The sequence below is a fragment of the Xenopus laevis genome, chromosome 9_10L, assembly GCF_017654675.1.
Source record: "Xenopus laevis strain J_2021 chromosome 9_10L, Xenopus_laevis_v10.1, whole genome shotgun sequence".
NCBI classification, from domain to species: domain Eukaryota; kingdom Metazoa; phylum Chordata; class Amphibia; order Anura; family Pipidae; genus Xenopus; species Xenopus laevis.
The window spans coordinates 12,712,735-12,737,723 of NC_054387.1; the positions used below are offsets into that span (position 1 = coordinate 12,712,735).

The following is a 24,989-nucleotide window of genomic DNA, read 5'->3' on the forward strand; positions in this document are numbered from 1 at the left end:
CCCTTTTATTAGACACCAGTGGGATCACCTGACTATATATATATATATATATATATATATATATATATATATATATATATATATATATATATATATATATATATATATATATATATATATATATATATATATATGTGTGTATGTATGTATATGTACACATAGAGAGCCAGTATGGTGGACTCGGTAAACATTCATTCACATGCCTGTGTGCAGGTAAAAAAAAACATATTTACCACAATGAAAAGACCGCACCATTCAGGTCTTAAAAAATACTTGGTGGGCGTGGTCTGCGCTTCTTAACATTGACAACATCGGTATACATTATACAACAAAGTGTTTCAATCATAGTGTATCATATAATCCCCAGTATTAAAATCATTTCACCCGAGTGAAATAAAATACATTGTGGCCAGGTGTGGGGTTAAAAAACATCAGCTTGTGAGAAAAAGGTCCCTATTGCCACTCCTCCTCGGAACAGGCACGTGGTCATTCAGCATGTGCCTAAACTGGTGTAGTGTGTGTTTAGACTTAAGCCAATGTTTTGCGACCGGCTGATCCGTTTTCCTCGTTGCTAGGGCCTCTCTTATCGCACATCTGTGCACCAAGCAAGCCATGTACACAACATGGTCAGTCGTACAAGTCAGTCTGTGTTTAATTTCAAACTTATGTCCCGTCCTTGTGTGAAATGTGAGCCCTGCATCATGTCACTGCAGCTAACTATATATATATATAATTTTTTTTTTTTCTCAAGTACTGGCACTCACAGGAAAGTTTGTCTTTGAGAAAGGTTCCTGTGAACCGAAAAGTCGGCTCAATAAACTATCATCTTTATTCATCAGATAAGCTTTTTCCTCCTTTTTTGTGCAAATCCTGTGAGTGCCAGTAATTGAGACTCTATATTAAAATTTACTCTATACAAAATTTACTTGAGCACCCCGGTCTCTTTATTTACACTCAAGGTGTGTATATATATATATATATATATATATATATATATATATATATATATATATATATATATATATATATATATATATATATATATATATATATATATATATTTATATATATATATATACACTGTATATATAGATGGGACCTGTTATGCTCTGGACCTAGGGCTTTTATCTTTCTGTTATTTAGATCTTCATATGTAATGTCTACTAGAAAATCATGTAAACATTACATAAACCCAATTTTGCTTCCAATAAGGATTAATTATATCTTAGTTGGGATCAAGTACAAGCTACTGTTTTATTATTACACAGAAAAAGGAAATCGTTTTTAAAATTTGGATTATTTGGACAAGATGGAGTCTATGGAAGACAGTATTTTCGTAATTTGGAGTTCGATGACCTGTATATATTGTAATGGAACTCTTTGGTGACTTATAATATCCTTATATTTTACAATAGAGGCTACCTTATTCACTATATAAACCTGAGTAATAAAATAATGCCTTATTAGTAGTTATGAGTATATAAAATGTCAAAGCAAAGTACTTCCCACAATGAAAGGTTGGAATGTGTCTTCTTATTCCAGTCATTGCTCCTATCAAGACTATTTGTCAGGAAGAGTGTAGGTGCAAAGTGCAGGGCAGACAAAGGCAGAATACAAGGGAAAAGAATGTGATTCAGACAGAGATTCATATCCACCTGACTCTGCCAGAACAAAGCCCAGATTGCTCTTCGGAGAGATGTATACATTTTAATGGCATTGATGAAAGAAGCTGATTCACTAAAGGAGAGAAGAGGCACAGATTTGACTTTCGAGTTTAATTCTTGTATCACCTCATCAAAACGTTTGCTAGACTTACCCAATCACTTTTCCTGGGGGACAATAAAGAATAAAAGGTGAGAACATTACTGTCTTCAATTTGAGAGCGTGTTTTCCCCTTTTTTTTTTTACTTCTTCGGTATTTAACACCTATAAAAACCTTGATAATGAGATGAGAGATATACTGGAATTAACCTTGCTGCCAGCACATAATATAGACCAGTCTATTTCTGCAATTTTCCTGTTAAGTAACTGCTTTGTGAGCTACAATGAATTACAATCATTTCAAGAGAAGGTACAATTTATTCAATTGTGACTATGAAGATTTTCATTCATGGTATATCTAATATAAGTAATTATAAAACCATTTATTCAATTCAATCATTTTTGTGTGTAGTCATTCTGCCATGGTACCTTTTTGTTTTTTTAATTGCACATTTGTTTCTTCTCTTCCTCTAGATAGGTGTCTAATATATAGGGACAGAGACAAGAGGAAAGTGTTGGAAGGGTTACTGTCTGCTCTGCTCTCATTTCCCTACAGAAATAGGGATTGGTAACACTAGATAGGTACCTAATATATAAGGACAGAGACAAGAGGAAAGTGTTGGAAGGGTTACTGTCTGCTCTGCTCTCATTTCCCTACAGAAATAGGGATTGGTAACACTAGATAGGTACCTAATATATAAGGACAGAGACAAGAGGAAAGTGTTGGAAGGGTTACTGTCTGCTCTGCTCTCATTTCCCTACAGAAATAGGGATTGGTAACACTAGATAGGTGCCTAATATATAAGGACAGAGACAAGAGGAAAGTGTTGGAAGGGTTACTGTCTGCTCTCTCTCATTTCCCTACAGAAATAGGGATTGGTAACACTAGATAGGTGCCTAATATATAAGGATAGAGACAAGAGGAAAGTGTTGGAAGGGTTACTGACTGCCCTGCTCTCATTTCCCTACAGAAATAGGGATTGGTAACACTAGATAGGTGCCTAATATATAAGGAGAGAGACAAGAGGAAAGTGTTGGAAGGGTTACTGTCTGCTCTGCTCTCATTTCCCTACAGAAATAGGGATTGGTAACACTAGATAGGTACCTAATATATAAGGACAGAGACAAGAGGAAAGTGTTGGAAGGGTTACTGTCTGCTCTGCTCTCATTTCCCTACAGAAATAGGGATTGGTAGCACTAGATAGGTACCTAATATATAAGGACAGAGACAAGAGGAAAGTGTTGGAAGGGTTACTGTCTGCTCTCTCTCATTTCCCTACAGAAATAGGGATTGGTAGCACTAGATAGGTACCTAATATATAAGGAGAGAGACAAGAGGAAAGTGTTGGAAGGGTTACTGTCTTCCCTTCTCCTATTTCAGCATTAGTAATTTCAATGTTTGGGCCTAAACAGGTGCCTAAGATTTGTGTTATATTCTCCATATAAGAACCCAAAAAAGGCAGTCAGATCATTAGAGGTGCGACCAGAAGAAGGAGACCAGAAATGTATTCTCTACATTTTCTCCTAACCTGTACAATAACAGCATAAATCTATTCCAGCATAATTATTCCCCTGTATCAAGCACCATTGAACTATATATTCTCAATGTAAAGTGGCTCTTTTAATCCAGTTTACCGAGGAGCCAATACAGATGACTCTCTTTCCTCATTGTCTCAGGCTCAAAGTTCATTGTTTCTCCGCCGTTGGCTTCTTTCTGCATTAACATACAGGGGAAGATTTACAAAGCTCGAGTGAAGGATTCGAATTAAAAAAACTTTGAATTTCGAAGTGTTTTTTGGGCTACTTCGACCATCGAATGGGCTACTTCGACCTTCGACTACTACTTCGACTTCGAATCGAACGATTCGAACTAAAAATCGTTCGACTATTCGACCATTCGATAGTCGAAGTACTGTCTCTTTAAGAAAAACTTCGACCCCCTACTTCGGCAGCTAAAAGCTACCGAAGTCAATGTTAGCCTATGGGGAAGGTCCCCATAGGCTTGCCTGTGATTTTTTGATCGAAGGATATTCCTTCGATCGTTGTATTAAAATCCTTCGCATCGTTCGATTCGAAGGATTTAATCGTTCGATCGAACGAATAATCCTTCAATCGTTCGATCGCAGGATTTGCGCTAAATCGTTCGACTTCGATATTCGAAGTCGAACGATTTTAGTTCCTAGTCGAATATCGAGGGTTAATTAACCCTCGATATTCGACCCTTCTTACATCTGCCCCTAAATGTATTGCCGAACCCTTCGATAACACAGTTATGTACTGAACTCCTTCCAGGAGCTGAACCTTTTTTTGCGAATTTTCGCGGGCGTTTCGCAAATGTATTCGCCGGTGGCGAATCCCGCAAATTCGTAGCGAATTTGCGGCTGCCGAATAAATTCGCCCATCACTAGAGTTCACCCTTTTAAACACCAGACAGAAAATGAATATTTGTGTCTAATTTTTATTTAATTTTTTTATACGTGGATTGGTTTCAATAGATTACAAATATAACAGGAGAGGGTTGATGGTTTTCTTTGGGGAAAAAATTAGTAAAATATAATCATAAATTTGGGAACATTAAGAATTTATTTCACTGATAATGTGAAAAGAAACAGAATTCCACCTTTAAAGAGGTTTAACTTTAAATTAACCTTTACATTAACTTTTAGTATGATGTACAGTGATGGGCAAATTTGTCCCATTTCGTCTTGCCTTAAAATTCCCTAATTTCCCGCGTTTTCCTTTAAAGTGAGCCAAATTTTGACGCCTGCGTCGATTCACGACAACTTTGACGCTCACGTCACTTTCGACACCAACGCTAAAGTCAATGGGCGTCTGGATAGTGTTGACGCACAACAGTTTTGGCGCGAGCAACTATTTCAACACGGGTCCACGATTTTTTTCCGCCTGCAACGAAATGCGGAAACTCGCCGCAAATTCGTGCCTGGTGAATTTATTTGCCCATCACTAATGATGTAGCGAGTGATATTCTGCGACAATTTGCAATTGGGTTTCATTTTTTTATAATTTCTGTTTTTTGAGTTATTTAGCTTTTTATTCAGCAGCTCTCCAGTTTGTAATTTCAGCAATCTGGTTGTTAGTGTCCAACTTAATGCAACCATTCATTGATTTTATTAAGGAACTGAAATATAAATAGGAGAGGCCTGAATAGAAAAAGTAATAAAAAAAAAAAAAGTAGCAATAACAATACATTTATTTCAAGTTAATGTTTAACCTTGAATATATGGATTATAGAATATTGTTTAGAATCCTAGTTTCCTTAATCGGACAAAATTGTGTTTTTGGGATTACAAAGCATTTCATGACCCGAATGTTCCTCGAAACACAATGCGAGGGGTTGGTAATCTCTGCGACTCATTATGTAGTGTTTATTTAATTGAAAACACAGGAAAAGTGAAGATAATCCACGCTTAGAAATACAACTTTTCTCTTATCTCAATTACCTGCTTCTTGATTCTCCTTCACCTCCAAATAATTCTATTATAGCTGAATTTTATTTATTTATTTTTTTCCCGCACCCTCCGTCTGCTCGATTATCTGCTCGATTTATAGGGGAACAGGACAGAGAGACGCTATATGTTTTAAAACCCAGAGAACATAAAACCTCTTAATTAAGTCCCAGGGATTTGTCCTCGCCTGCACTTCTCCAGCGAAACCGCGGCGATGACTCATTGTTTCTACTATTTCCCATTTTTCCACATTCGCGACGCTAATCAGTTCTATTTCCTTTTGTACATTAGGCCTAACGTAGTCGATGTATATTGTTCCCAACTGTGAATTCATTTACCTTCTGTAGCAGGAAAGGCAGATGGTAAATAAAATGCTCGACATCGCTGAAGCGCCGGTATACATTTGCATGTGAATTTTTATTCTGTCCAAAATATTAAAGTTTACGTTCCGAACAGCCAAGCTCATTACACAATTAAGGAACAGATAGAGCTTAGTTAAACAGAGTTTTAATTACAAGTGGAGGACACAAATGGAACGTGGCTGTTTAACATCTTGTAATAAAGATCTGCCATCTTGGGGGGAGTGTGGATTGTTCCTACAGTTATGGAACTATGATCTGCGCATGGGATCTGTCTGATATTTATCTACACTGCTACATTTATGGTATTATAGGACTCCATGTATGAAGTTATATTTAATGGTATATAGATATCATGTAATTACCCCCTTTTGTAAGAATAATATAAATTTTTTTTGCAGAGGTTATTGTTGTTTTGTTAGGCTTACATGGTCTCTATTACCTGTATTTCTCTCATCCAATTATTTTTCTCCATCCTTCTATCTCTCTTCAACCTCTCTCTCTCTCTCTCTCTCTCTTTTTGTCACTTCCTCTCTCCCTTTCCTTTCCTCTCTCTGCCCTTGGTTGTCTCTCCTTTGAGACTTCCTCTTCCTCCCTTTCCTTTCTTCTAACCTTGGTTCAAAAGCGTAACTGCAAGGGGAATAGAGGGTGCCCTCCCCCTAATAGAGCCCACCACAGTCACCACAGGGAGGTCCGTAGGTAATATCATGCATCTGGCACATGTCCCAGTGGGGTGTGGGTCAGACTGGGGGGTGACCAGAACTGGTTTTGCAACTGGGCCATAGTCCTTAATTACACCACTTCCTTGGTTGTCTCTCTTTTGTCAACTCCTCTATTCCTTTGCTTTCCTCTATCTATCCATTGTTGTCCCCTTTTGTCACTTCTTCTATACCATTGGTTGTCACACCTTTGTCACTTCATCTCTTCCTTTCCTTTTCTCTTTCTACCCTTGGTTGTCTCCTCTGTTTTTTCTCTCTCTACCCTTGGTTATCTCCTCTGTTTTCTATCTTTTATCTCTAGTACATTCTCTCCTTTTCTTTTATTGTCCCTCTCATCTCTTTTTCCCATCCCTCTCACTCCTTTCTTTTAGGGATTCTCACAATTGTAGAAGTGCATAAAAGGATTACTTATTTCTTACATCAGTTTAGTTGGATATATTCCAACACATTCATATCTATAATTCTCAGCCAATTTTGATTTACCTAGTCTATTCTTATAACCTATGACTATCATGGAAACCCTATGTTTGGTTCTTATTGTCTTTAGACGTCTGCTAAAATAATATATACCCGGTGCGGTTCTTGTGATAGATATTTACTGACGAGCAAAGATCCAATGAACAATAGCTTTTGTGATCATCATCATCATGGTTTATTTATACTGTATAATGCCAGCAAGTTATGAAGAGGTCTTAAAATACATTTAAAAAAACAAATGTTACAAATTACAACTTGCAAAGCTTACAGGCAAATGTAACCAATTTCTGCTAGTTTAGATCAGATACTATGAAGTTTGGTCCTCGAGCAGTGGAATATACTATAACACTTACAAGAAAACGGACAAGGAGTCTGTGACTCTAGCAATGGGTGGAGCTAGAAACCTCTGAAAGCAGTTTAGAGTGGGAATATAACTCAAGCAGCGGGTCTATAACTCAAGCAGCGGGTGGGACTAAATATCATCTTAACGGGGAGCCAGAGAGTCTGTAACTCGAGCTACAGGTGGGACCAGAACACTCGGACTACAGGTAGAGAGTTACAGCATGCTAATATTATACAGTTGAAGGTTTTGGATTAATTTACCATTAGAACATTTTTTTTGTTAAGAAGATCTACTTTGTTTGATAATATATATTCTGAAGCTGAGCAAATCAAATGTTGGTGGTTTGGGAAATGACTTTCTTTGTCCATGTCGTAGTTGCCTTTGTATTAGACAAATGGTATTATCATCATGAATTGGCTCATAATAAATTTGCTGTTAAACTCTTAAGTGTATGAATTGGCAGACAACAAGTAGCCAAACTAATCTTCTAAGCCATTAGTCATTATTGATTTAAACCACAAGGAGAAGGGATTTCCTCAATTAAAATAAATAGGCGCTCAAAGCAGGCAGCAGTCAATGCATTCTTCTCTGTTGCACCAGCAGTTTTTTAATTCTATTAACGTTCAAATTCTGTTTAATTAGCTTAATGCATGGCGATCATATCATGTATGGGGGGGTGTATATTGATAAAGAACATACTTAACAGCACAGTGTTATTTCTGCCTTGGAATAGGCCGAGGTTTTTATTTCCTACTCCAGGCAGCAGTTCTGTGATTGACAACAAAAGGGCCATCGATCCTGATTTATCCTGAGACTATTGCTCCCATCCTGAATGTATATATCCAGAATTTCTGCCGCAAAGCAAGACCGTACTTTTCTTTTTATCGTAGAAATGGTCATGAGTATTGGGAATCAAATTTCCCCATGCAAGCATGAAAAGTAGCAATAATAATTCAGGGTTTATTTATTATAACCAGAATGTTAAAATCTCGAAAAATTTGAGTTTTTATCACTAGAAAGCTAAAGTGCTTATATTTGATTAGTAAATAAGCTAAAATCGGGCATGGGAGTTTGGTTGTTGTTTTTTTTTTTAATAAAATATGAGATCAATTCAGATTTTAGTAAATAAGCCCCTAAATGTGTAGTCATACATACAGAGCGATTGTTATTACAATGGGTCAGTGACCCCCATATGAAAGCTGATAAGAGTCAGAAGCAGAAGATAAATCATTTAAAAACTATAATTAGTAATTAGGGATGCACCGAATCCACTAATTTGGATTCGGCCGAACCCCCGAATCCTTTGTGAAAGATTTGGGTGAATATCATACACTAATTTGCATATGCAAATTAGGGGTGGGAGGGGGAAAACATGTTTTACTTGTTTTGTGACAAAAAGTCACAATTTCCCTCCCCACCCCTAGTATGCAAATTAAGATTTGGATTTGGATCGGCCAGGCAGAAGAATCCTGGATTCGGTGCATCCCTATAAGTAATAAATTATGAAGGCCAATTAAAAAGTTGCTAAGGACTGGGCAATCTATAACATACTAAAAGGGGTGAACTGCCCCTGTAAACATTTTATTTGCTTTCCATTTTTCATCTCAAGTGGAAAATTGTCTCCTTGGATCGAACGTATAAACTCACCCTAAGCTTTGTGATATGGTGAATTTTAACTTAATTGTTACATCTGTCTTTGGAACCAAAAGAAGGTCTCCTAGGTCTCCATTTGATGATGAACAGATGGCAATTGCCGACTTGATTGGCTGGAGGATGCATCTATATGTGTGTGTGTGGAATTCAATTGGTTTAATTGTCAGTCAAAGGAGTGAACCATTGTTTTGGCCCAACATGCAAAGGCACCTGGGATAGAGACCTTTCCTTTAGTCCTTAGATTCTTTTCTTATTGCAAAGCCCTTAGTAGTTACTTGGGTCCCAAAACTCATTAAGGGTCATGTGTTCTCTCTGTTGCATCGTCTTTATAGCTCTGTATCTGCAGGAGCATTCATAAACAGTGCTACGCAATATGTTGGCGCTATATAAATACATGTTAATAATAATAATAATAAATGATGCACAAAACGTAGGGTTGTGAGAGCACTCCAAGGCTTCATAAAATATATACTGTACGTACAATGGAAATACAACTGGTCTGGCCAATTTAGCTGCAAACATACAAATGAGAGGGGTTTGATCAATGCACTTACCCTGGTCCCTAGTTTAACTAGTAATTTAGATTTAAGAATGTATAGTATCTGTTATCTGGAAATCTACCAATTACGGGAAGGTCGTCCCCCATAGACTCCATTTTATCCAAATGATCTAAATTTTTTAAAAAATTAATTTTTTCTCTGTAATAATAAAACAGTCGCTTGTACTTGATCCCAACTTAGATATAATTAATCCTTATTGGAGGCAAAACCAGCCTATTGGGTTTAATTCATGTTTAAATTATTTTTTTAGTAGACTTATGGGGGGAAATTCACTACAGGGCGAATTTTCGCCAGTGACCGCTTCGCCACATTCCACGGAACTTAGCCAGACGCAGATTCGTTACCACTACGCTAATTCTCTAAAATGTTGCGTCTCAGCAGCCGGAACGCTGGCAAATTTTTGCTAGTATTACTTAGGCCGTGGGAGCATTTCATAGCGATTTTTTTCATTTCTAACTAGCGGAACTTCGCTAGCACTAATGCGCTTAGGTCAATTTAAATAGGGCAGGTACCTAAAAGTCGTATGGATGTCTTTATTAGAGATGTTGGTGCAAATGCTTGAAGTGGCCACTTTTACAAACTTGAAATTCAAACACATGTCCAATGAGCCATTATAAAGACAGAAGAGATCCTCTAATGCACTTGACATGAGCCCACACTTAAGCAAATGTGCCATGCCCCTCAAATTAGTTTTAAAAAAAATCCTCACCAATAAATCTTTAATAGTTTGGACTTTTGAAGACAATCCTGCTTTAAAAAAAGAAAAGTCGCCAGCGTTTTCTTTACAACTTTAATGAATTTCCGGCATACGGGACATGATGTCACAGATAGTGAATAGCGAATTTGCCAGTGTCTCGTTTTTGACACCGGTGTCCGTTTTTTGATGCCGGCGCACATTTTCCATCGGCGAATTGCACAAATTCGATGCGAATTTGCACTTGGTGAATAAATTCGCCCATCACTAGTCACAGACATAAGACTGAGGAAGATGTTGCTTCGTTTTATCACTTCGCCTGGTCTGAGGTGGCAAAGTAAACTCTGGCGAAAGTGGTAACGTTCAGTAAAATTTGCATCTTAGTGAATTTGCAGAGTAGTGACTAGGAAAAGTCACCTGGCTATAGGGTGCGAACAGTCTCGGTTGATAGTGAATTGTCCTCAACGCCTGTTAGTGAATTGGCGATATCACTGCGGATGAGATTTCTGGCAAATTGTCAATAGTGACGGCCACTTTGCCCTTTAGTGAATCTGCCCCAAGGTATGAAGATTCAAATTATGGAAAGATCTGTTATCTGGGAAAACCCAAGGTTCTGTGCATTCTGGATAACAGGTCCCATACCTGTACTTCCAAAACAGGGGATATTAGTTAGTTTAGTGACTATAAAATTAAGAAGCCTCCATGCCACGTCATGCCAAACCCCATATGGTGGTCCTAACTATTTCCCGCCCCTACATAGGCTTAATAATCACTGCTAGCAGCTTTTATTAGAGAGATGGGTGCCCAGACCACCACCCATTGATCAAACCCCTCTTGCATTCCTAAATGACTCTGTTGTGACTGTGTACATTCAGGTGCTGTAGGCACATATATGAAGAAGAAGACACCTGTACGTACTGTATATGACCAGCTTTTGATCTTGAAGGATTTGCTGAACTTTAGAGATGGATAGAAAATGCTGAATTACAACAACAACAAAAACATTAATGTTGAGCAAGTCGTTTGAGCTCAACCTCTTGCATATGAGAATCATATTGACCCAGAATAATATTAGAATAAGTAAAATTGATAAAACATTGTAGCGGGAGCCAATGTATATATGACACCATGAAAATGCAATACTTTGTCACCGCAAAGACTGACTACAAAGGGTACACTAATCATAAATCATTGGGCCTCGCTGGCAGGAATATAATGCCAATTCAATTCCTCATGTGCCAAGAACTTGTGCTTTGTGATTTCAGATTTATCAGAGATGTTGGTTAGTGTTCAAGAAAGCGTCGAGTAAAGGGCCGAAGAGGTTGGAAAAGTTTTCCGATGAGCGGGCGGCTTACTTTCGATGCTACCATAAGGTGAGTTTGGACTTTATTTGGGGTTCAGATAAAACACTATAATACATGAAGAGCCATGAATACCCTGTAAACCATATCATTATAAATGGTGCTTAGTGATGTCATTGGTTATAATCAGAGCTTCGTGATGTCATTTCTATCACATGACGGATCCAAAGAAAATTCACTGGCACACAGGTACAGCTAGCAGGGTAAACCCTTGCTAATTTATTAAATGGTTTGCTTGCTGCAAACCATTTAATAAATTAGCAAGGGTTTACCCTGCTAGCTGTACCTGTGTGCCAGTGAATTTTCTTTGGATCCGTCATTTCAAGGTGGGACGCCATTGCTGTGCACCAGGGATTATCTTCGATTGAAAGCCAGGGTGTGCAAGAGCAACTCGCTAATTTCTATCACATGACTCACTGAAACTTGTGTATTATAATATATAAAGTACCCCTGTAGCAAAATATGAGGATAGTAATAGTCACCTTGGAGTTCCATGACCTGTATAAAAACACTCGGCCTTCGGCCTCATGCTTTTACATGGTCATGTAACTTATAATATCCTTATATTTTACAAGAGGGGGTAATTTATTCACTGTATAGATGTTACTGGTTCGATGAGGCCGAGATCCAAAGGTTGTAGGTTGATGCCACCACTGTATTATGGGAAAGACCTAGCCCTAGAGTTGTTCACCTTTAAATTATAAAGTATAATGTAGAGAGTCATATTCTGAGACAATTCTGCAGTTGGTTTTAATCATTTTGTGGTTTTTGAGTTGTTTATTCAGCAGCTCTCTAGTTTGGAAAATGAATAGGAGAGGGTTGAATGGAAAGATGAGTAATAAAAAGTAACAATACATTACTGAGCATCTGCTTTTTAGATGGGGTCAGTGACCCCCATTTGAAATCTGTAAAGAGTCAAAAAGAAAAAAGCAACTAATTCTAAAAACTATAAAAAAAAATTAATGAAGACCAATTGAGTTACTTAGAATTAGTAACTCTATAATGTACTAAAAGTTAAAGGGATACTGTCATGGGAAAAAAAAAAATTCTCAAAATGAATCAGTTAATAGTGCTGCTCCAGCAGAATTCTGCACTGAAATCCATTTCTCAAAATAGCAAACAGATTTTTTTATATTCAATTTTGAAATCTGACATGGGGCTAGACATTTTGTCAATTTCCCAGCTGCCCCTGGTCATGTGACTTGTGCCTGCACTTTAGGAGAGAAATGCTTTCTGGTAGGCTGCTGTTTTTCCTTCTCAATGTAACTGAAGGAGTCTCAGTGAGACATGGGTTTTTACTATTGAGTGTTGTTCTTCGATCTACCAGGCAGCTGTTGTCTTGTGTTAGGGAGCTGCTATCTGGTTACCTTCCCATTGTTCTGTTGTTAGGCTGCTGGGGGGGGAGGGAGGGGGTGATATCACTCCAACTTGCAGTACAGCAGTAAAGAGTGATTGAAGTTTATAAGAGCACAAGTCACATGACTTGGGGCAGCTGGGAAATTGACAATATGTCTAGCCCCATGTCAGATTTCAAAATTGAACATAAAAAAAATCTGTTTGCTCTTTTGAGAAATGGATTTCAGTGCAGAATTCTGCTGGAGCAGCACTATTAACTGATTCATTTGAAAAAAAATTTTTTCCCATGACAGTATCCCTTTAACTTAAAGGAGAACAACCTCTTAACAATTCAGTGGTTTTAAAGTTCATGGTAAAGGCAATTATAACAGAGAGTAAGATTTGTTTATGCCTTTCTGATTCTGTGCCCCACTGTATCTGCCAGAAGAGTGACGCACAGTATGGGATACGAATGCTCCAATCTTCTATAAAGAGTTGGCCTGTCTCTGCATGTTGGATATTGTACAGCAATTCATTCATTGAAATCATAATTATGTGTCATTCTGCGGAGGCCAAGTTTATAATAAAGGAGGATATTATTCCACAATACACTACAGAGACTGTTGTGCTTTTATAAAAGCAACATCTCTAAAGCTGAGTCATTAAGGAATGTTGCCGGCAGGACTTAGCTACTGTCGCTGGAGAAGGGAACATTAGGGAGCCGGGCTCAGGTGCCAAATTAGCAGAGTAATAGCTCGGCCTGGAGTCAAGTCGGCTAAGTGTGGCCCTAGAGGAGCCTTGTTAGAGAGACTTGTGGTGAGGTCTTGTTAAAGACAAAGGAGGAATGAAATAGGAGCCTTTGCACAGAGTAAGGCCATGGACACACTGATAATATCATATGAAACTAATTTAAAAGGCACATAAAGGCAAAAAAAAATCCCATTTTTACTTTCTTTTATGCAAAAGAAACATATCTCCAATATACTTTAACAAAAAAATGTCTACCGTTTTTATAAGAAACCTGACTCTATGCAGTTTACTGCATTGGATAGGAATTTTCAGACAGCCCCTAACTGCTCTGCAGGGAAACAATCACATTTATGAACAGCAGGGGGAGCCCCTGCCTTACTTCCCAGCCATGCAGAACTCAAGCAGCTTTGTTTGTTTCCCTGTAGAGCAGTCGGCGACTGTGTAGAGATTTTATTTTTGTCTTTACATCCCCTTTACTGTTTCCAAATCCAGTTGCAGGGACAAAGATCATGGAGTCAGATTTAAACAGATAAACTGGGATTCTATTTGGAGGATTATTTTGCTGCAGCCACTGGTTCTGCAGAGTTGGAGAAAGATTGTATTAAACAATACAAAAACTATAAAATCCACATTAGATTACATGACAATACAGGACCCAGTGCAGTCTGTATATTCTGATTATTAATCAGTCTTTCTGTATCGGTTTCTGGCAGATATTATTTGACTTGTGCTGTTTTGATAATTTACGTCAATCCCTAAGCAGCCCAGACCACACTGAGCATGTGCGCAGTCTTGGTCTTGCAAAGATTTATAACAAAGTTACAAGATGGTGACCCCCTGTGGCCAACTTTGAAAGCATAAATCATTTGTTTGATTAGGCTTGTGGTGCAGTAATTTCATGATTATGTTTAGAATACAAAATACAGCATTTCTTGCCTTATTCTATTTTAGACTTTACTTCCCCTTTAAGTACAATATTCAGGGAGATTATGGTGGGAGATAAGCCAACCGATATCGGGTCGGCTCGTTGATCAGGCTGGCCGGAGAATTTTGATTGGGTGCCTTTGAAGGCACCCGAACATCGCCCAATGCTGAATCATCAGATACAGGTAGAAATGTTATTGTTTACCTGTATATCTGACAATTCAGCTTTACACTTTGTAATGAAACAAACAATCTTTCCCGGAAAGATCTTTTCCAGGAAAGATCGTAATTGTAACGTCTATGACCACTCATTGTCTGTGGTCATTTCAAGAATTCTTATGCAGTGGCAGTCATTTTTATACATTTCCCACCCTGCACTAACCATTCCTGAATTTGACCTGCCCTCCTTGAACCTCCATTGTACACGTAGCCCATCCATGTGCCACATGGGGTGAAGGATGTTCCCATTCAGGAGCCCATGTAGCTCCATCTGCAAGCAGCTTTTTGGGTGTCTTCTCATGGCTGAAACATCCTTGACTAGTACCAAGTTTTATTTGAAAAAGCCTGAGAAATACGGCTTCTGTAAGATGTGCACTTGTGTCCAAAGTTTATCACCCTGGGGACTGGGTCATTTCTAGTGCTTGGCATTATTTTGGCTACTGTTTATGTTCCACTGGGCACAAGTCTTCCGTGGAATTATCGCGAGCTTTAAAGGGGTGATTCAACTTTAAGTCAACTTTTAGTATATTAAGCAACTTTGGTTTACATTATTTCTTTTTTTATGGTTTTTTAACTGTATGCCTTTTTCTTCTGACTCCTTCCATCTTTCAAACGGGGGTCACTGACCCCATATAAAACACATGCTCTGTAAGGCTTCAAATTTATTGTTATTGCTACTTTTTATTACTCATCTTTTCATATTCCAGTCTCTTATTGAAATCAATGGGTGGTTGTTACGTTAATGTGGACCTTGCAACCAGACTGCTGAAATCGCAAACTGGAGAGCTGCTGAATAAAAAGCGAAATAACTCAAAAACCACAAATAATCGAAAATGAAAACCAATTGCAAATTGTCTCAGAATATCACTCTCTACATCATACTAAACGTTAACTCAAAGGTGAATTACCCCTTTAAGGCTTACAGCTCCAGGCAAGTTGTGTTCTTCACAGCCTTATAGAGAGGAGAGGAAACATTGTCTCATTTAATGCCAGATGTTACGGTAGTTCACCCATTTCTGCCATTGTCTGTTTTTTCCCACTGCAAAGCATTTCCACTTGATTTCAATTAACTTTCTGCATACCCAAATCAAGGGAGCGTTCCTGCAAACTAATCAGTGATGTGCTGGTGCTGAGCTCAGCTCTAGGTGCTGATGAATTGATCTGCCCATGATTACCTGGTGACTTTCATTGAAGGTTTTCTGACATAGGAAATATATTCCACATCAGGGATAGCTTTTGTATTCTTTTTTTTATGCATAGTTGAGTGGAAGTGGATACGATTCTATCAGGGCAGAGTGACAAGGAATTCATTATACTGAGGTTATGCAGTGTAGGAAAATAAAATTGCTAGCGTTTTACATTCCTGGTGAGCGTTGCCAGAGGGAATTTCTCTCTCCTGCTCAGGAAGTACATAGTGCATTAGTTAATTGCGTCCCCCTGTGCACTAAAGGTCACTTAATGTATGGAAATAGTTACTTATGGATCTATGTTAGTGTTGTCATATAAGAGTATTTCCATTTTAAGGGTTGCAGGAAAACTATAGCATACATTCAGACAGGTAGATATAGCTATATAATAAGTTAATGATAGGGGTACATTAGAAAACTAGATTGTACTTTTTTAAGTTCCTTGGGGGTGGTGACCAATATGAATGACTATGCGTTTGCTTTTTATGGCACTGTGAAGAACCATGGCCTGTTATCATGAGGGATTGCTGATAATAGAAATATTTACTTATGGCTCTGAGCTATTGTAGAAATACTGTCCATGGCTGGACTTTCTCATTCAGTAGACCCGGAAGCAGGTTCCAAATAGATTCATAGATTAATATATATAATTTGTTTGTGTTGGTAAGCTAGATTGTAAGATTTTAAGTTGGGGACAGTGACTGATGTGAAGGACATGCTGTTTATGGAACTGTGAAGAGGACATCGACCTAGTATCATGAGGAACTGCTCATATCTACCATAGAAATATTTACTTATGGAGCAGTGCTATTGTGCGTTGTATTACAAAATAGTATTTCTATTTAATGGGTTGCAAGGAAGCTGCAGCATAGATAGAGTAGTTAGATAGATAGATAGATAGATAAAGTAGTTAGATAGATAGAGTAGATAGATGATAGATATATAGATAATCGGTTAATGATAGGGGTGCATTAGAAAACTAGATTGTGCGTTTTTAAACCCCTCGGGGGAGGAGACTGTGGGGCAAATTCACTAAGATTCGTAGTTGCGCCAGGCGCAACTTCGCCGCGCTTCGCCACACTTCGCCAGGCGTAGTTTCGCCAGCGCTCCACAAATTCACTAAAATCCGAAGTTGCGCACAGGGGTAGCGTAAGGTTGGGAAGTTGCGCTAGCGTTGATTCGCTAAGTGAAGCGAAGTTACGCTAGCGAAGGTTAATTTGCATACAGCGCCAAATTCAAATTTCAATGGATGAATACGTAGAATCACTACAAATGCCTGGGAAACCTCCAAAACATCAAATAAAATGTTTATTTTGCCCTACACATGTGCCCACTGTATAGTTAAGTTGCCATGAGTTAGGAAATGTAGGGGGGAAGGAGGGGAGCCCCAAAAATTTTTCGATCTTTTTCAGCCTATCACCCATAATGTAGAAAACACGCCAGCGTTTTTTGGGACTTTTTTTTTTGAACTTTTTTGGAAGCAATCCCTATCTACTCTATTGCGCTTCGCCTGGTCTGAGGTGGCGAAGGAAGTCTAGCTTAAAAGGTAGCGTTCAGTACAATGCGCGTGTTAGTGAATTTGCGTAGTTACGTCCGTAGCGAAAATTCGCCAGGCGTAAGGGTGCAAAGTAACACTAGCGAATCTACGCCAGCGTCCGTTAGTGAATTTGCAAAGTAACGAAAATGCCCAACGCTAGCGAATTGACGCTAGCGTTCTGCGCTTAGTGAATTTGCCCCTATGACTATTGGTATGCTTTTTATGGAACTGTGAAGAGCCATTGGCCTGTTATTATAAGACATTGCTGATATCTACCCGAAAAACATCAGCCATGGTGGGACTTCCTCATTCAGTAGCACCAGAAGCAGGTTCCAGAGTTTAAAGGGAATGTGGTCACTGCTACGTAATGTTGGGGTCTGGAAGTTACTTCACCACAACAAATTATCAAAAATTCAGGTGTTCAGGAATAAGGGTTGGACTGGCCCGATGGGGAATCGGGAAAAAAACAGTGGGTCCTGCCAGTCCAGACCCGCTCCCTGCCCTTGTTGCTCCAGACCATCCTCTCTGGCCCTGGTTGCAGCAAAAGAAGGCACACTTGGGCTAAAGGGGGGGTTGCAACTGCGGCGTGGGTCTGGAAGTGGCTTTACAGCAGGGGTGGGAGAACCCTGGCACAGCAGCCCCGGGCCCCCCAGTCCAACCCTGGCAGGAATTGATTGCCACTAGGTAAACTATTCCCCAGCTCTCAAAGGTTGGAGACCCGTTTAATGCAAGAGAATGATCCAATGAGAATTCTGCCTGCTCTGTGGACACCCAGCTCCCTATTCATTGTTCACATGATCATTGCAGAAGGCAAATCTTATTTGATAACTCCTGATCTGATGAAGACTCATCGTGTAGTTCCAGCCTTAAGATGGCCATACACAGAGAGGTGAGACCCTAGAGCCCAACGATCGGATCAAAATGAATGGTATACGGTGATTGGATCGCAGACTGTATCTGTTCGTTGATGCTGTCCATGATCCGAAATAATTTTTTTCCCCTGCTCAATCGACGTGCAGGATTTTTTTTTTTTTTTTATATTTAACTTTTTTATGGAGTTTTTCAGCTTCATAACAAATCAAGCAATAGTTGAAGAAAGATATAGAGAGAAGAAAGAGGGGGGGTAAGAAAGAGGGGGGGAGGGGGGTAATGTTCCATAATGCTTATTTAGCACATTTTCGGTGGAGCTGCTACTTTAGAAGTCAATACTAGGCCAATACTGTGTTCAATCTCAGCTGGTATCTTATTAGTCGTTGTGGACGTGCAGGATTTTTGGCCTGATATCGACCGGGGAAGCCTGTTGGAGGGCGCCATACACAGGCTCGGTCTCCAGCTTTAATTGGCCCATGTATGGCCACCTTAAGGGGCATATTTATTATGCTGCGTAAAAAAAACAGCTGGATAATAAGCCACACATTGGCAGGCTTCGTTGTGTAAAAAAACAGTGTAAAATATTTACATGTTTTTTTCTTAGAGTGACTTCTGCCAGAAGCAATGTAAAATATCATCAGTAATTCTGGCATGGCATAAAATTCACTATTTATTTTACACAGCTTTTTACACCTTTTTTTTCTGCAAATTTCGTTTTACACGGCATAATAAATATGCCCCTAAGAGTCATTGGTTATTCTGAAGAGAAATGAGTACACGTGGTGGAAGCAATTTGCCCAAGGCAGGTTCTGGTCAGTCAATTATTGGAGAATAAAAGCTACTGAAATCTTGATGGTACATGACAAATCCCAAGGATGTGACTTTCCACTAAATACTGGTGTTTATTTAACATGATGGAACTAGGCAGCCCAGGGACCTTAATGTAACATAATTATGCTTTATATCGTACCGAAGACTCCCGCAGCTCAATTACATACATTTCCGTGCTTTGCTGCGTGTGAATTATGTCCTTGGTGAAGCTCCATGTTAAAGTAGGTCTGGCGTAATTATTATAAGTGAGCCGTAATTACTACATTAACAATTTGGTTGGTAGCAAGAAATGATCGCTTATTGAAATGATAGACCATTTCCATTGGTAAATTTGCGCTTATGCTCATGCATTGCTGCTCACACTGCCCCCTTGATGGGAGCAAATGTATTTTATTTTAATATACAAGTATGGGACCTGTTATCCAGAATGCTCGGGACTGGGGGTTTTCTGGATAAGGGATCTTTCCATAATTTGGATCTTCATACCTTACGCCTACTAGAAAATCATGTAAACATTAAATAAACCCAATAGGCTGGCTCTGCTTCCAATAAGGATTAATTATATCTTAGTTGGGATCAAGACAAAGGTACTGCTCTATAATTACAGAGAAAAAGGAAATCATTTTTAAAAAATTGGAATATTTGTATATAATGGAGTTTATGGGAGACAGCCTTTCTTTAATTCAGAGCTTTCTGGATAACGGATCCCATACCTGTATAAAGAGCATTTCTTGATATCTTGAACATGACTCGGGTCATTTAAATATGTAATGAATCTGTAGGATAACCCTTGATGCAGTAGGTTTAAATAGGTTACCTAGGCATTTATGGACCGTTTTATTAAGGTTCGAGTTGTGTTTTTCACAGAAAATTTTAGTTTTGAGGTTATTTTTGAGTCAAAAATAGATTTTTCGGGTTAAAAAAAAAATCCAGTTTTTTGAGATTTATTATACCCTGGCCCTGGAAATAGCTTGAATCTGAAAATACATCATATAAAACCTGTTGGTCATGTAGAAGTCAAAGACAGAGATCCCTTGACGCGTGCGAATAGCCGTCATGATGTTAGTTTTTTTTTTTTGGTAGCTTTCGCCCGAAAACTCAATCAATTTGATCAATTCAAGTTTTTTTTCACCAAAAAATCAATCAATTTGAGTTTTCAGGTTGGTAACTATATACTCGCTGTTTCGAGTTTTTTCCATACGAGTTTTTTTTTACATTAGTAACCATTCAAGTTGTGAGGTCTAAAAAAGCTCACATAGCTCTAAATTCAACCTTTGATAAAGAACCCCCTTAATGTGAAGATCACCCTGGCTACATCTATACATTTTATGTTGACATATATTGCTAAGATAACTATTTTGTTTGGGTCAAATACTGTATAAATTCTATAAGGCGGTAGTACCTATTACAAGCTTAGGTACAATCCCAAGTACCTTTACATTTGAAAAGAGCTTTTCTATAGAGAGGCAGCAGAACCATGATAGGTTAGTAATGTTTTTCAACATGGGACAAGGTGAGTGTAGGACTTAATAAATGGGCAAAAGGGGCATTTACCCAGAGCCTACCAGAAACGGGAGCCTAGCTTCAGACATCGAGATATCTGATGCCTAATTTTAATCATCTGGAATATAACTAAATACATTTAGTTATTTATCTTCTCCAATAGCCATTGATCCAAGGCAACACAGTCTACATCAGTAACCACAGACTTTATTCATTGGCTTCTTTGCTATATAAGTTCACCTGCTTTTGAGGGTAGTTTGATCACAAATTTCTTGAGGCGTAGTAATTTGGGGTCCGGGCTGAAACCCACGGGGTAGGGGGCTCACCAATGAGATCTTTGCCCTGGGCCCACTGGAACTGTATATTAGTAATGGGAGAGTTCTCCGGTGTCTGCACTCAATAATATCATCAATAATATCTACTCTGTGGTATGGCCTGGTGTACTTATGTACACCAGGCCATACCACAGAGTAGATTGTAAGTGGCCTACTTTATATATGTGATGCAAGGGCTTGGTACACATTTTCCACCTTTATCAATTACCAAACAGTACACTAAGCTGTCACCTAAGATGTGAAAAAAGTGACCAAGTGAAACCTGCTCTGTGTTGTGCCCAGTTGGTTTTCATTTCTCCCGATCATGTTAACCACTGCGATTGTCTCCACTTCGACGCTAAGAGAGAAGGATAGTATGACTGAAAATTTATTTGGATTCGACACCATTTCGAGCCATTATTCAGATTGATTGTTTCTGGCATTGAGTATATTGGCACCATATTTTCACTAAAACTAGATTTGCCTTGGTGCTGGCGCAACGTTGTATTTGAAATCTTTTGTAGTATGTCCATAAGTGCATATGCTTATGATTAGCAATTAGCACCAAATTGCTATTCAGTTTAAATCCAATGAATAAATAAGATGTACATTGACGGAGGCCCACTAATTAGCACAGATAATATGAACAGTCAGACACTGTAAGATGCTTTATTGATGTCTACATTCATTTCTGGTTTCGACACCTCCTCTGTCAATATCTATACTACTGCTATGAGAGTTCTATGCTATGAAGATGGAACCAACTCATTAAAACGTTTCCCATGACCTTTCAGATATAGGGAAGTAACAATTTCTGTCCATACAAAAAAAATATCCTCTCAGTTGGCCAAGATGAAAGAGTGGGTGAAATTGGTCAGACGTAAATGGTTGGTCCTTGTGCCAACAAAAGCAAAACATGGGGACTTGTGCAGAGTCATCACCGATGATCAGATATTGATTAGGCGGAGTGGCCAATAGGCTGATGACTTGGTCAAGAGAGACACTATCTGTATATGCATGGATAGCTTTAGACTGTGAATAGGCGGCTTAAGTTTGATGGTTGAATGTCCAGATCCATGGGTTAAAGCTGGTATGAAACAGAATAATGTTGTTGTTGTTGTTGCTTATTAAATTCAACAACTTCCTTCTTTCGTGTATCCCCTCTACCCAAATTACTGATGATATCACAGACATGTTTGCTGCAGAAATATTAGTTGAAGCTCTGGCAATATGTAAAATGGATCTAACCTGCTACTGAACAGCCCCAGTGAAAAGAAAAATGGAAAAAAAAACATTTTCTAAAATGGTAAGATCGGTAGTTGAGAATGTTTTAGCGGCAGAGAAAACATTTGCCTTAGGCTTCCACTATCAGAGGGACCTCCGTGGGTTGAAAGGACTCTAGAGTTAGGGTTCTTTTCATAAAGAGAGCACATAGGTCACTCGTTTGCCCTCTGTTTGTTGTTTTACAACAATTTTCAGCTGTTGGCAGTCAGTGGGAGTTCTAGCTCAACAACATACAAAGGATACAGGCTGGACAGCCTAGATTTATGTTATATTTCCTCTGTTCCAATCAGAAGCAAAACTATATTATAAAATAATAGCTCCTTATTTCTTTTATACATATAAGGGTTCATCATTTAAGCCAATAACCTTCTGGGATCTACAATAATCCATGCCACCCAGAAGACAGAATGCTTTCACTGCAACAAATGCTAGCAACAAAGCTTTCAAATATGTCTAGTTATGATGGACAGATCATACTATATACAGAAAACTGGTGTAACAGTCACCCTGCTATAGTTCCAGGGCACAAATAAACACTCACCCTAAATCTCCATCTAACTGGCCTTCAGGCTGGGCCCCCTTAGCTCATAACAAGGTTACAGATATATAGAAACATTAGGGTAACAGTCACCCTGCTATAGTTCCAGGGGTACCCAGGGCACAAATAAGCACTCACCCCAAATCTCCCCCTAACTGGCCTTCAGACTGGGCCCCCTTAGTTCATAACAAGGTTACAGATATATAGAAACATTGGGGTAACAGTCACCCTGCTATAGTTCTAGGGGTACCCAGGGCACAAATAAGCACTCACCCCAAATCTCACCCTAACTGGCCTTCAGGCTGGGCCCCCTTAGCTCATAACAAGGTTACAGATATATAGAAACATTAGGGTAACAGTCACCCTGCTATAGTTCCCGGGGTACCCAGGGCACAAATAAGCACTCACCCCAAATCTCCCCCTAACTGGCCTTCAGACTGGGCCCCCTTAGTTCATAACAAGGTTACAGATATATAGAAACATTGGGGTAACAGTCACCCTGCTATAGTTCTAGGGGTACCCAGGGCACAAATAAGCACTCACCCCAAATCTCACCCTAACTGGTCTTCAGACTGGGCCCCCTTAGCTCATAACAAGGTTACAGATATATAGAAACATTGGGGTAACAGTCACCCTGCTATAGTTCCAGGGGTACCCAGGGCACAAATAAGCACTCACCCCAAATCTCCCCCTAACTGACCTTCAGGCTGGGCCCCCTTAGCTCATAAGGTTACAGATATATAGAAACATTGGGGTAACAGTCACCCTGCTATAGTTCCAGGGGTACCCAGGGTACAAATAAGCACTCACCCCAAATCTCCCCCTAACTGACCTTCAGACTGGCCCCCCTTAGCTCATAACAAAGTTACAGATATATAGAAACATTGGGGTAACAGTCACCCTGCTATAGTTCCAGGGTTACCCAGGGCACAAATAAACACTCACCCCAAATCTCCCCCTAACTGGCCTTCAGGCTTATCCCATGCCAGATATAATAAAAAATAGAATTTTATAAAATAGAATTTGAGGTTGCTTAAGAGTGTGTGTGTTTTTGGATGTCTTAATCGAATAGATAGAGGTTCTTGAAATCATCTCCAGAGAAGCCCAGCCGCTAAAGCTCCCAGCTTCCTCTTCACCAGATAAATAAAGAATGAACGAAGGACTTGCTAGTACAAGAGCTATGAATTCTGACACACTTTCTTGCAAAAATGTTCAACGTTTCTGTTTGAATTAATGTTGTGTCTTTGAAACCTTGCGGACTGTGTTGGCTGCTAATCGCAAGTTGACTGTGGCGGCTCTAAAAATAGGCACAGTGCTCCAGTATTTAATATATTCTGCAGATTAAGAGAGTTCCATATGGCACAAACCATTAGTAAAATAAGAGAATTTAGGATACATTCATTCCAAAGTCTGTGTAATATGTAAATAGATCCTCTCATCTGCTTCTGCGAGCCTACTTCTTATCACAGCAACAAAAAGCATTCTCTAATTCAGCAGATTTCTCTATTTTTCCTTTCTATATTGCATTATACAGAGGAGGGGGAAAACATGTACTCTGGCCCATTTATAATATTCTGGCAAGTTGTGTAATTATCTCGCCTCCCTATAAAACACAATGCACCTCTATAAAACCTTCAAGCACCAAACATCCCATTAAAAAGGTTATTATTCTATTTTTTCTTGTTTTATGGAGAAACATTGCTCTCAAACTCCTACATTAGACCTTTCACCTTTTGAAGTCCTAATAAAATGCTTTATGATGAAATAAAATATATATTTTTTGTTTAATGGCACACGGCAAAACCAATGAATTGGGTGTTCTGGGGATGAACTAGGCCTTTGAAAATGTGATAATTTCTTCAAATTTTCATGGATTAGAAACCCTTAGTAACTTCCCAAAATTATAAATGGACCCCCTGGGGTGTGCTATGACAGAGGGGGATGGGAACTTATTCTTGAAGGCCAGTAAGGGTGGGATTTAAGAAGAATACTTTCTTTCTTAGATACTTAGCCTAGTTCAAAGATAATTTATGGTGAAATTTGTGGTGAATATTTATATTCCTTGATATCTTTGAAACTATTACTATTGGCTGGTACACTAGTGTTTTCCATAGCCGGGGCTGTAACTAGGAGTAGGCAGGTAAGGCACTTGCCTCGGGTGTAGTTGGTGGGGAGGAGCATGTAAAGAGAGATTCAAGCTGTAAGAGGCCATGCTGATCAGGTGGTAAATTGTCTGGTGTGGGGATTAATTGCCATAGAGGAAATGTGAGCAAATTGGGGGACTGCAGGCAGGGCTAGGTCAA

At 39.0% G+C, this 24,989-nt stretch overlaps 1 protein-coding gene across 4 annotated transcripts in view; it reads left to right on the forward strand.

Annotated features, from left to right (window-relative positions):
• dok5.L (docking protein 5 L homeolog) overlaps positions 1-24,989 on the forward strand; it is a 142,475-nt gene that overhangs the window by 63,417 nt on the left and 54,069 nt on the right. For all 4 annotated transcript variants that reach the window (XM_018234947.2, XM_041576507.1, XM_041576505.1 and 1 more), the window contains exon 2: positions 11,299-11,406. In XM_018234947.2, coding sequence (XP_018090436.1) covers positions 11,299-11,406 — 108 coding nt within the window. The remainder of the gene's footprint in view (positions 1-11,298; positions 11,407-24,989) is intronic.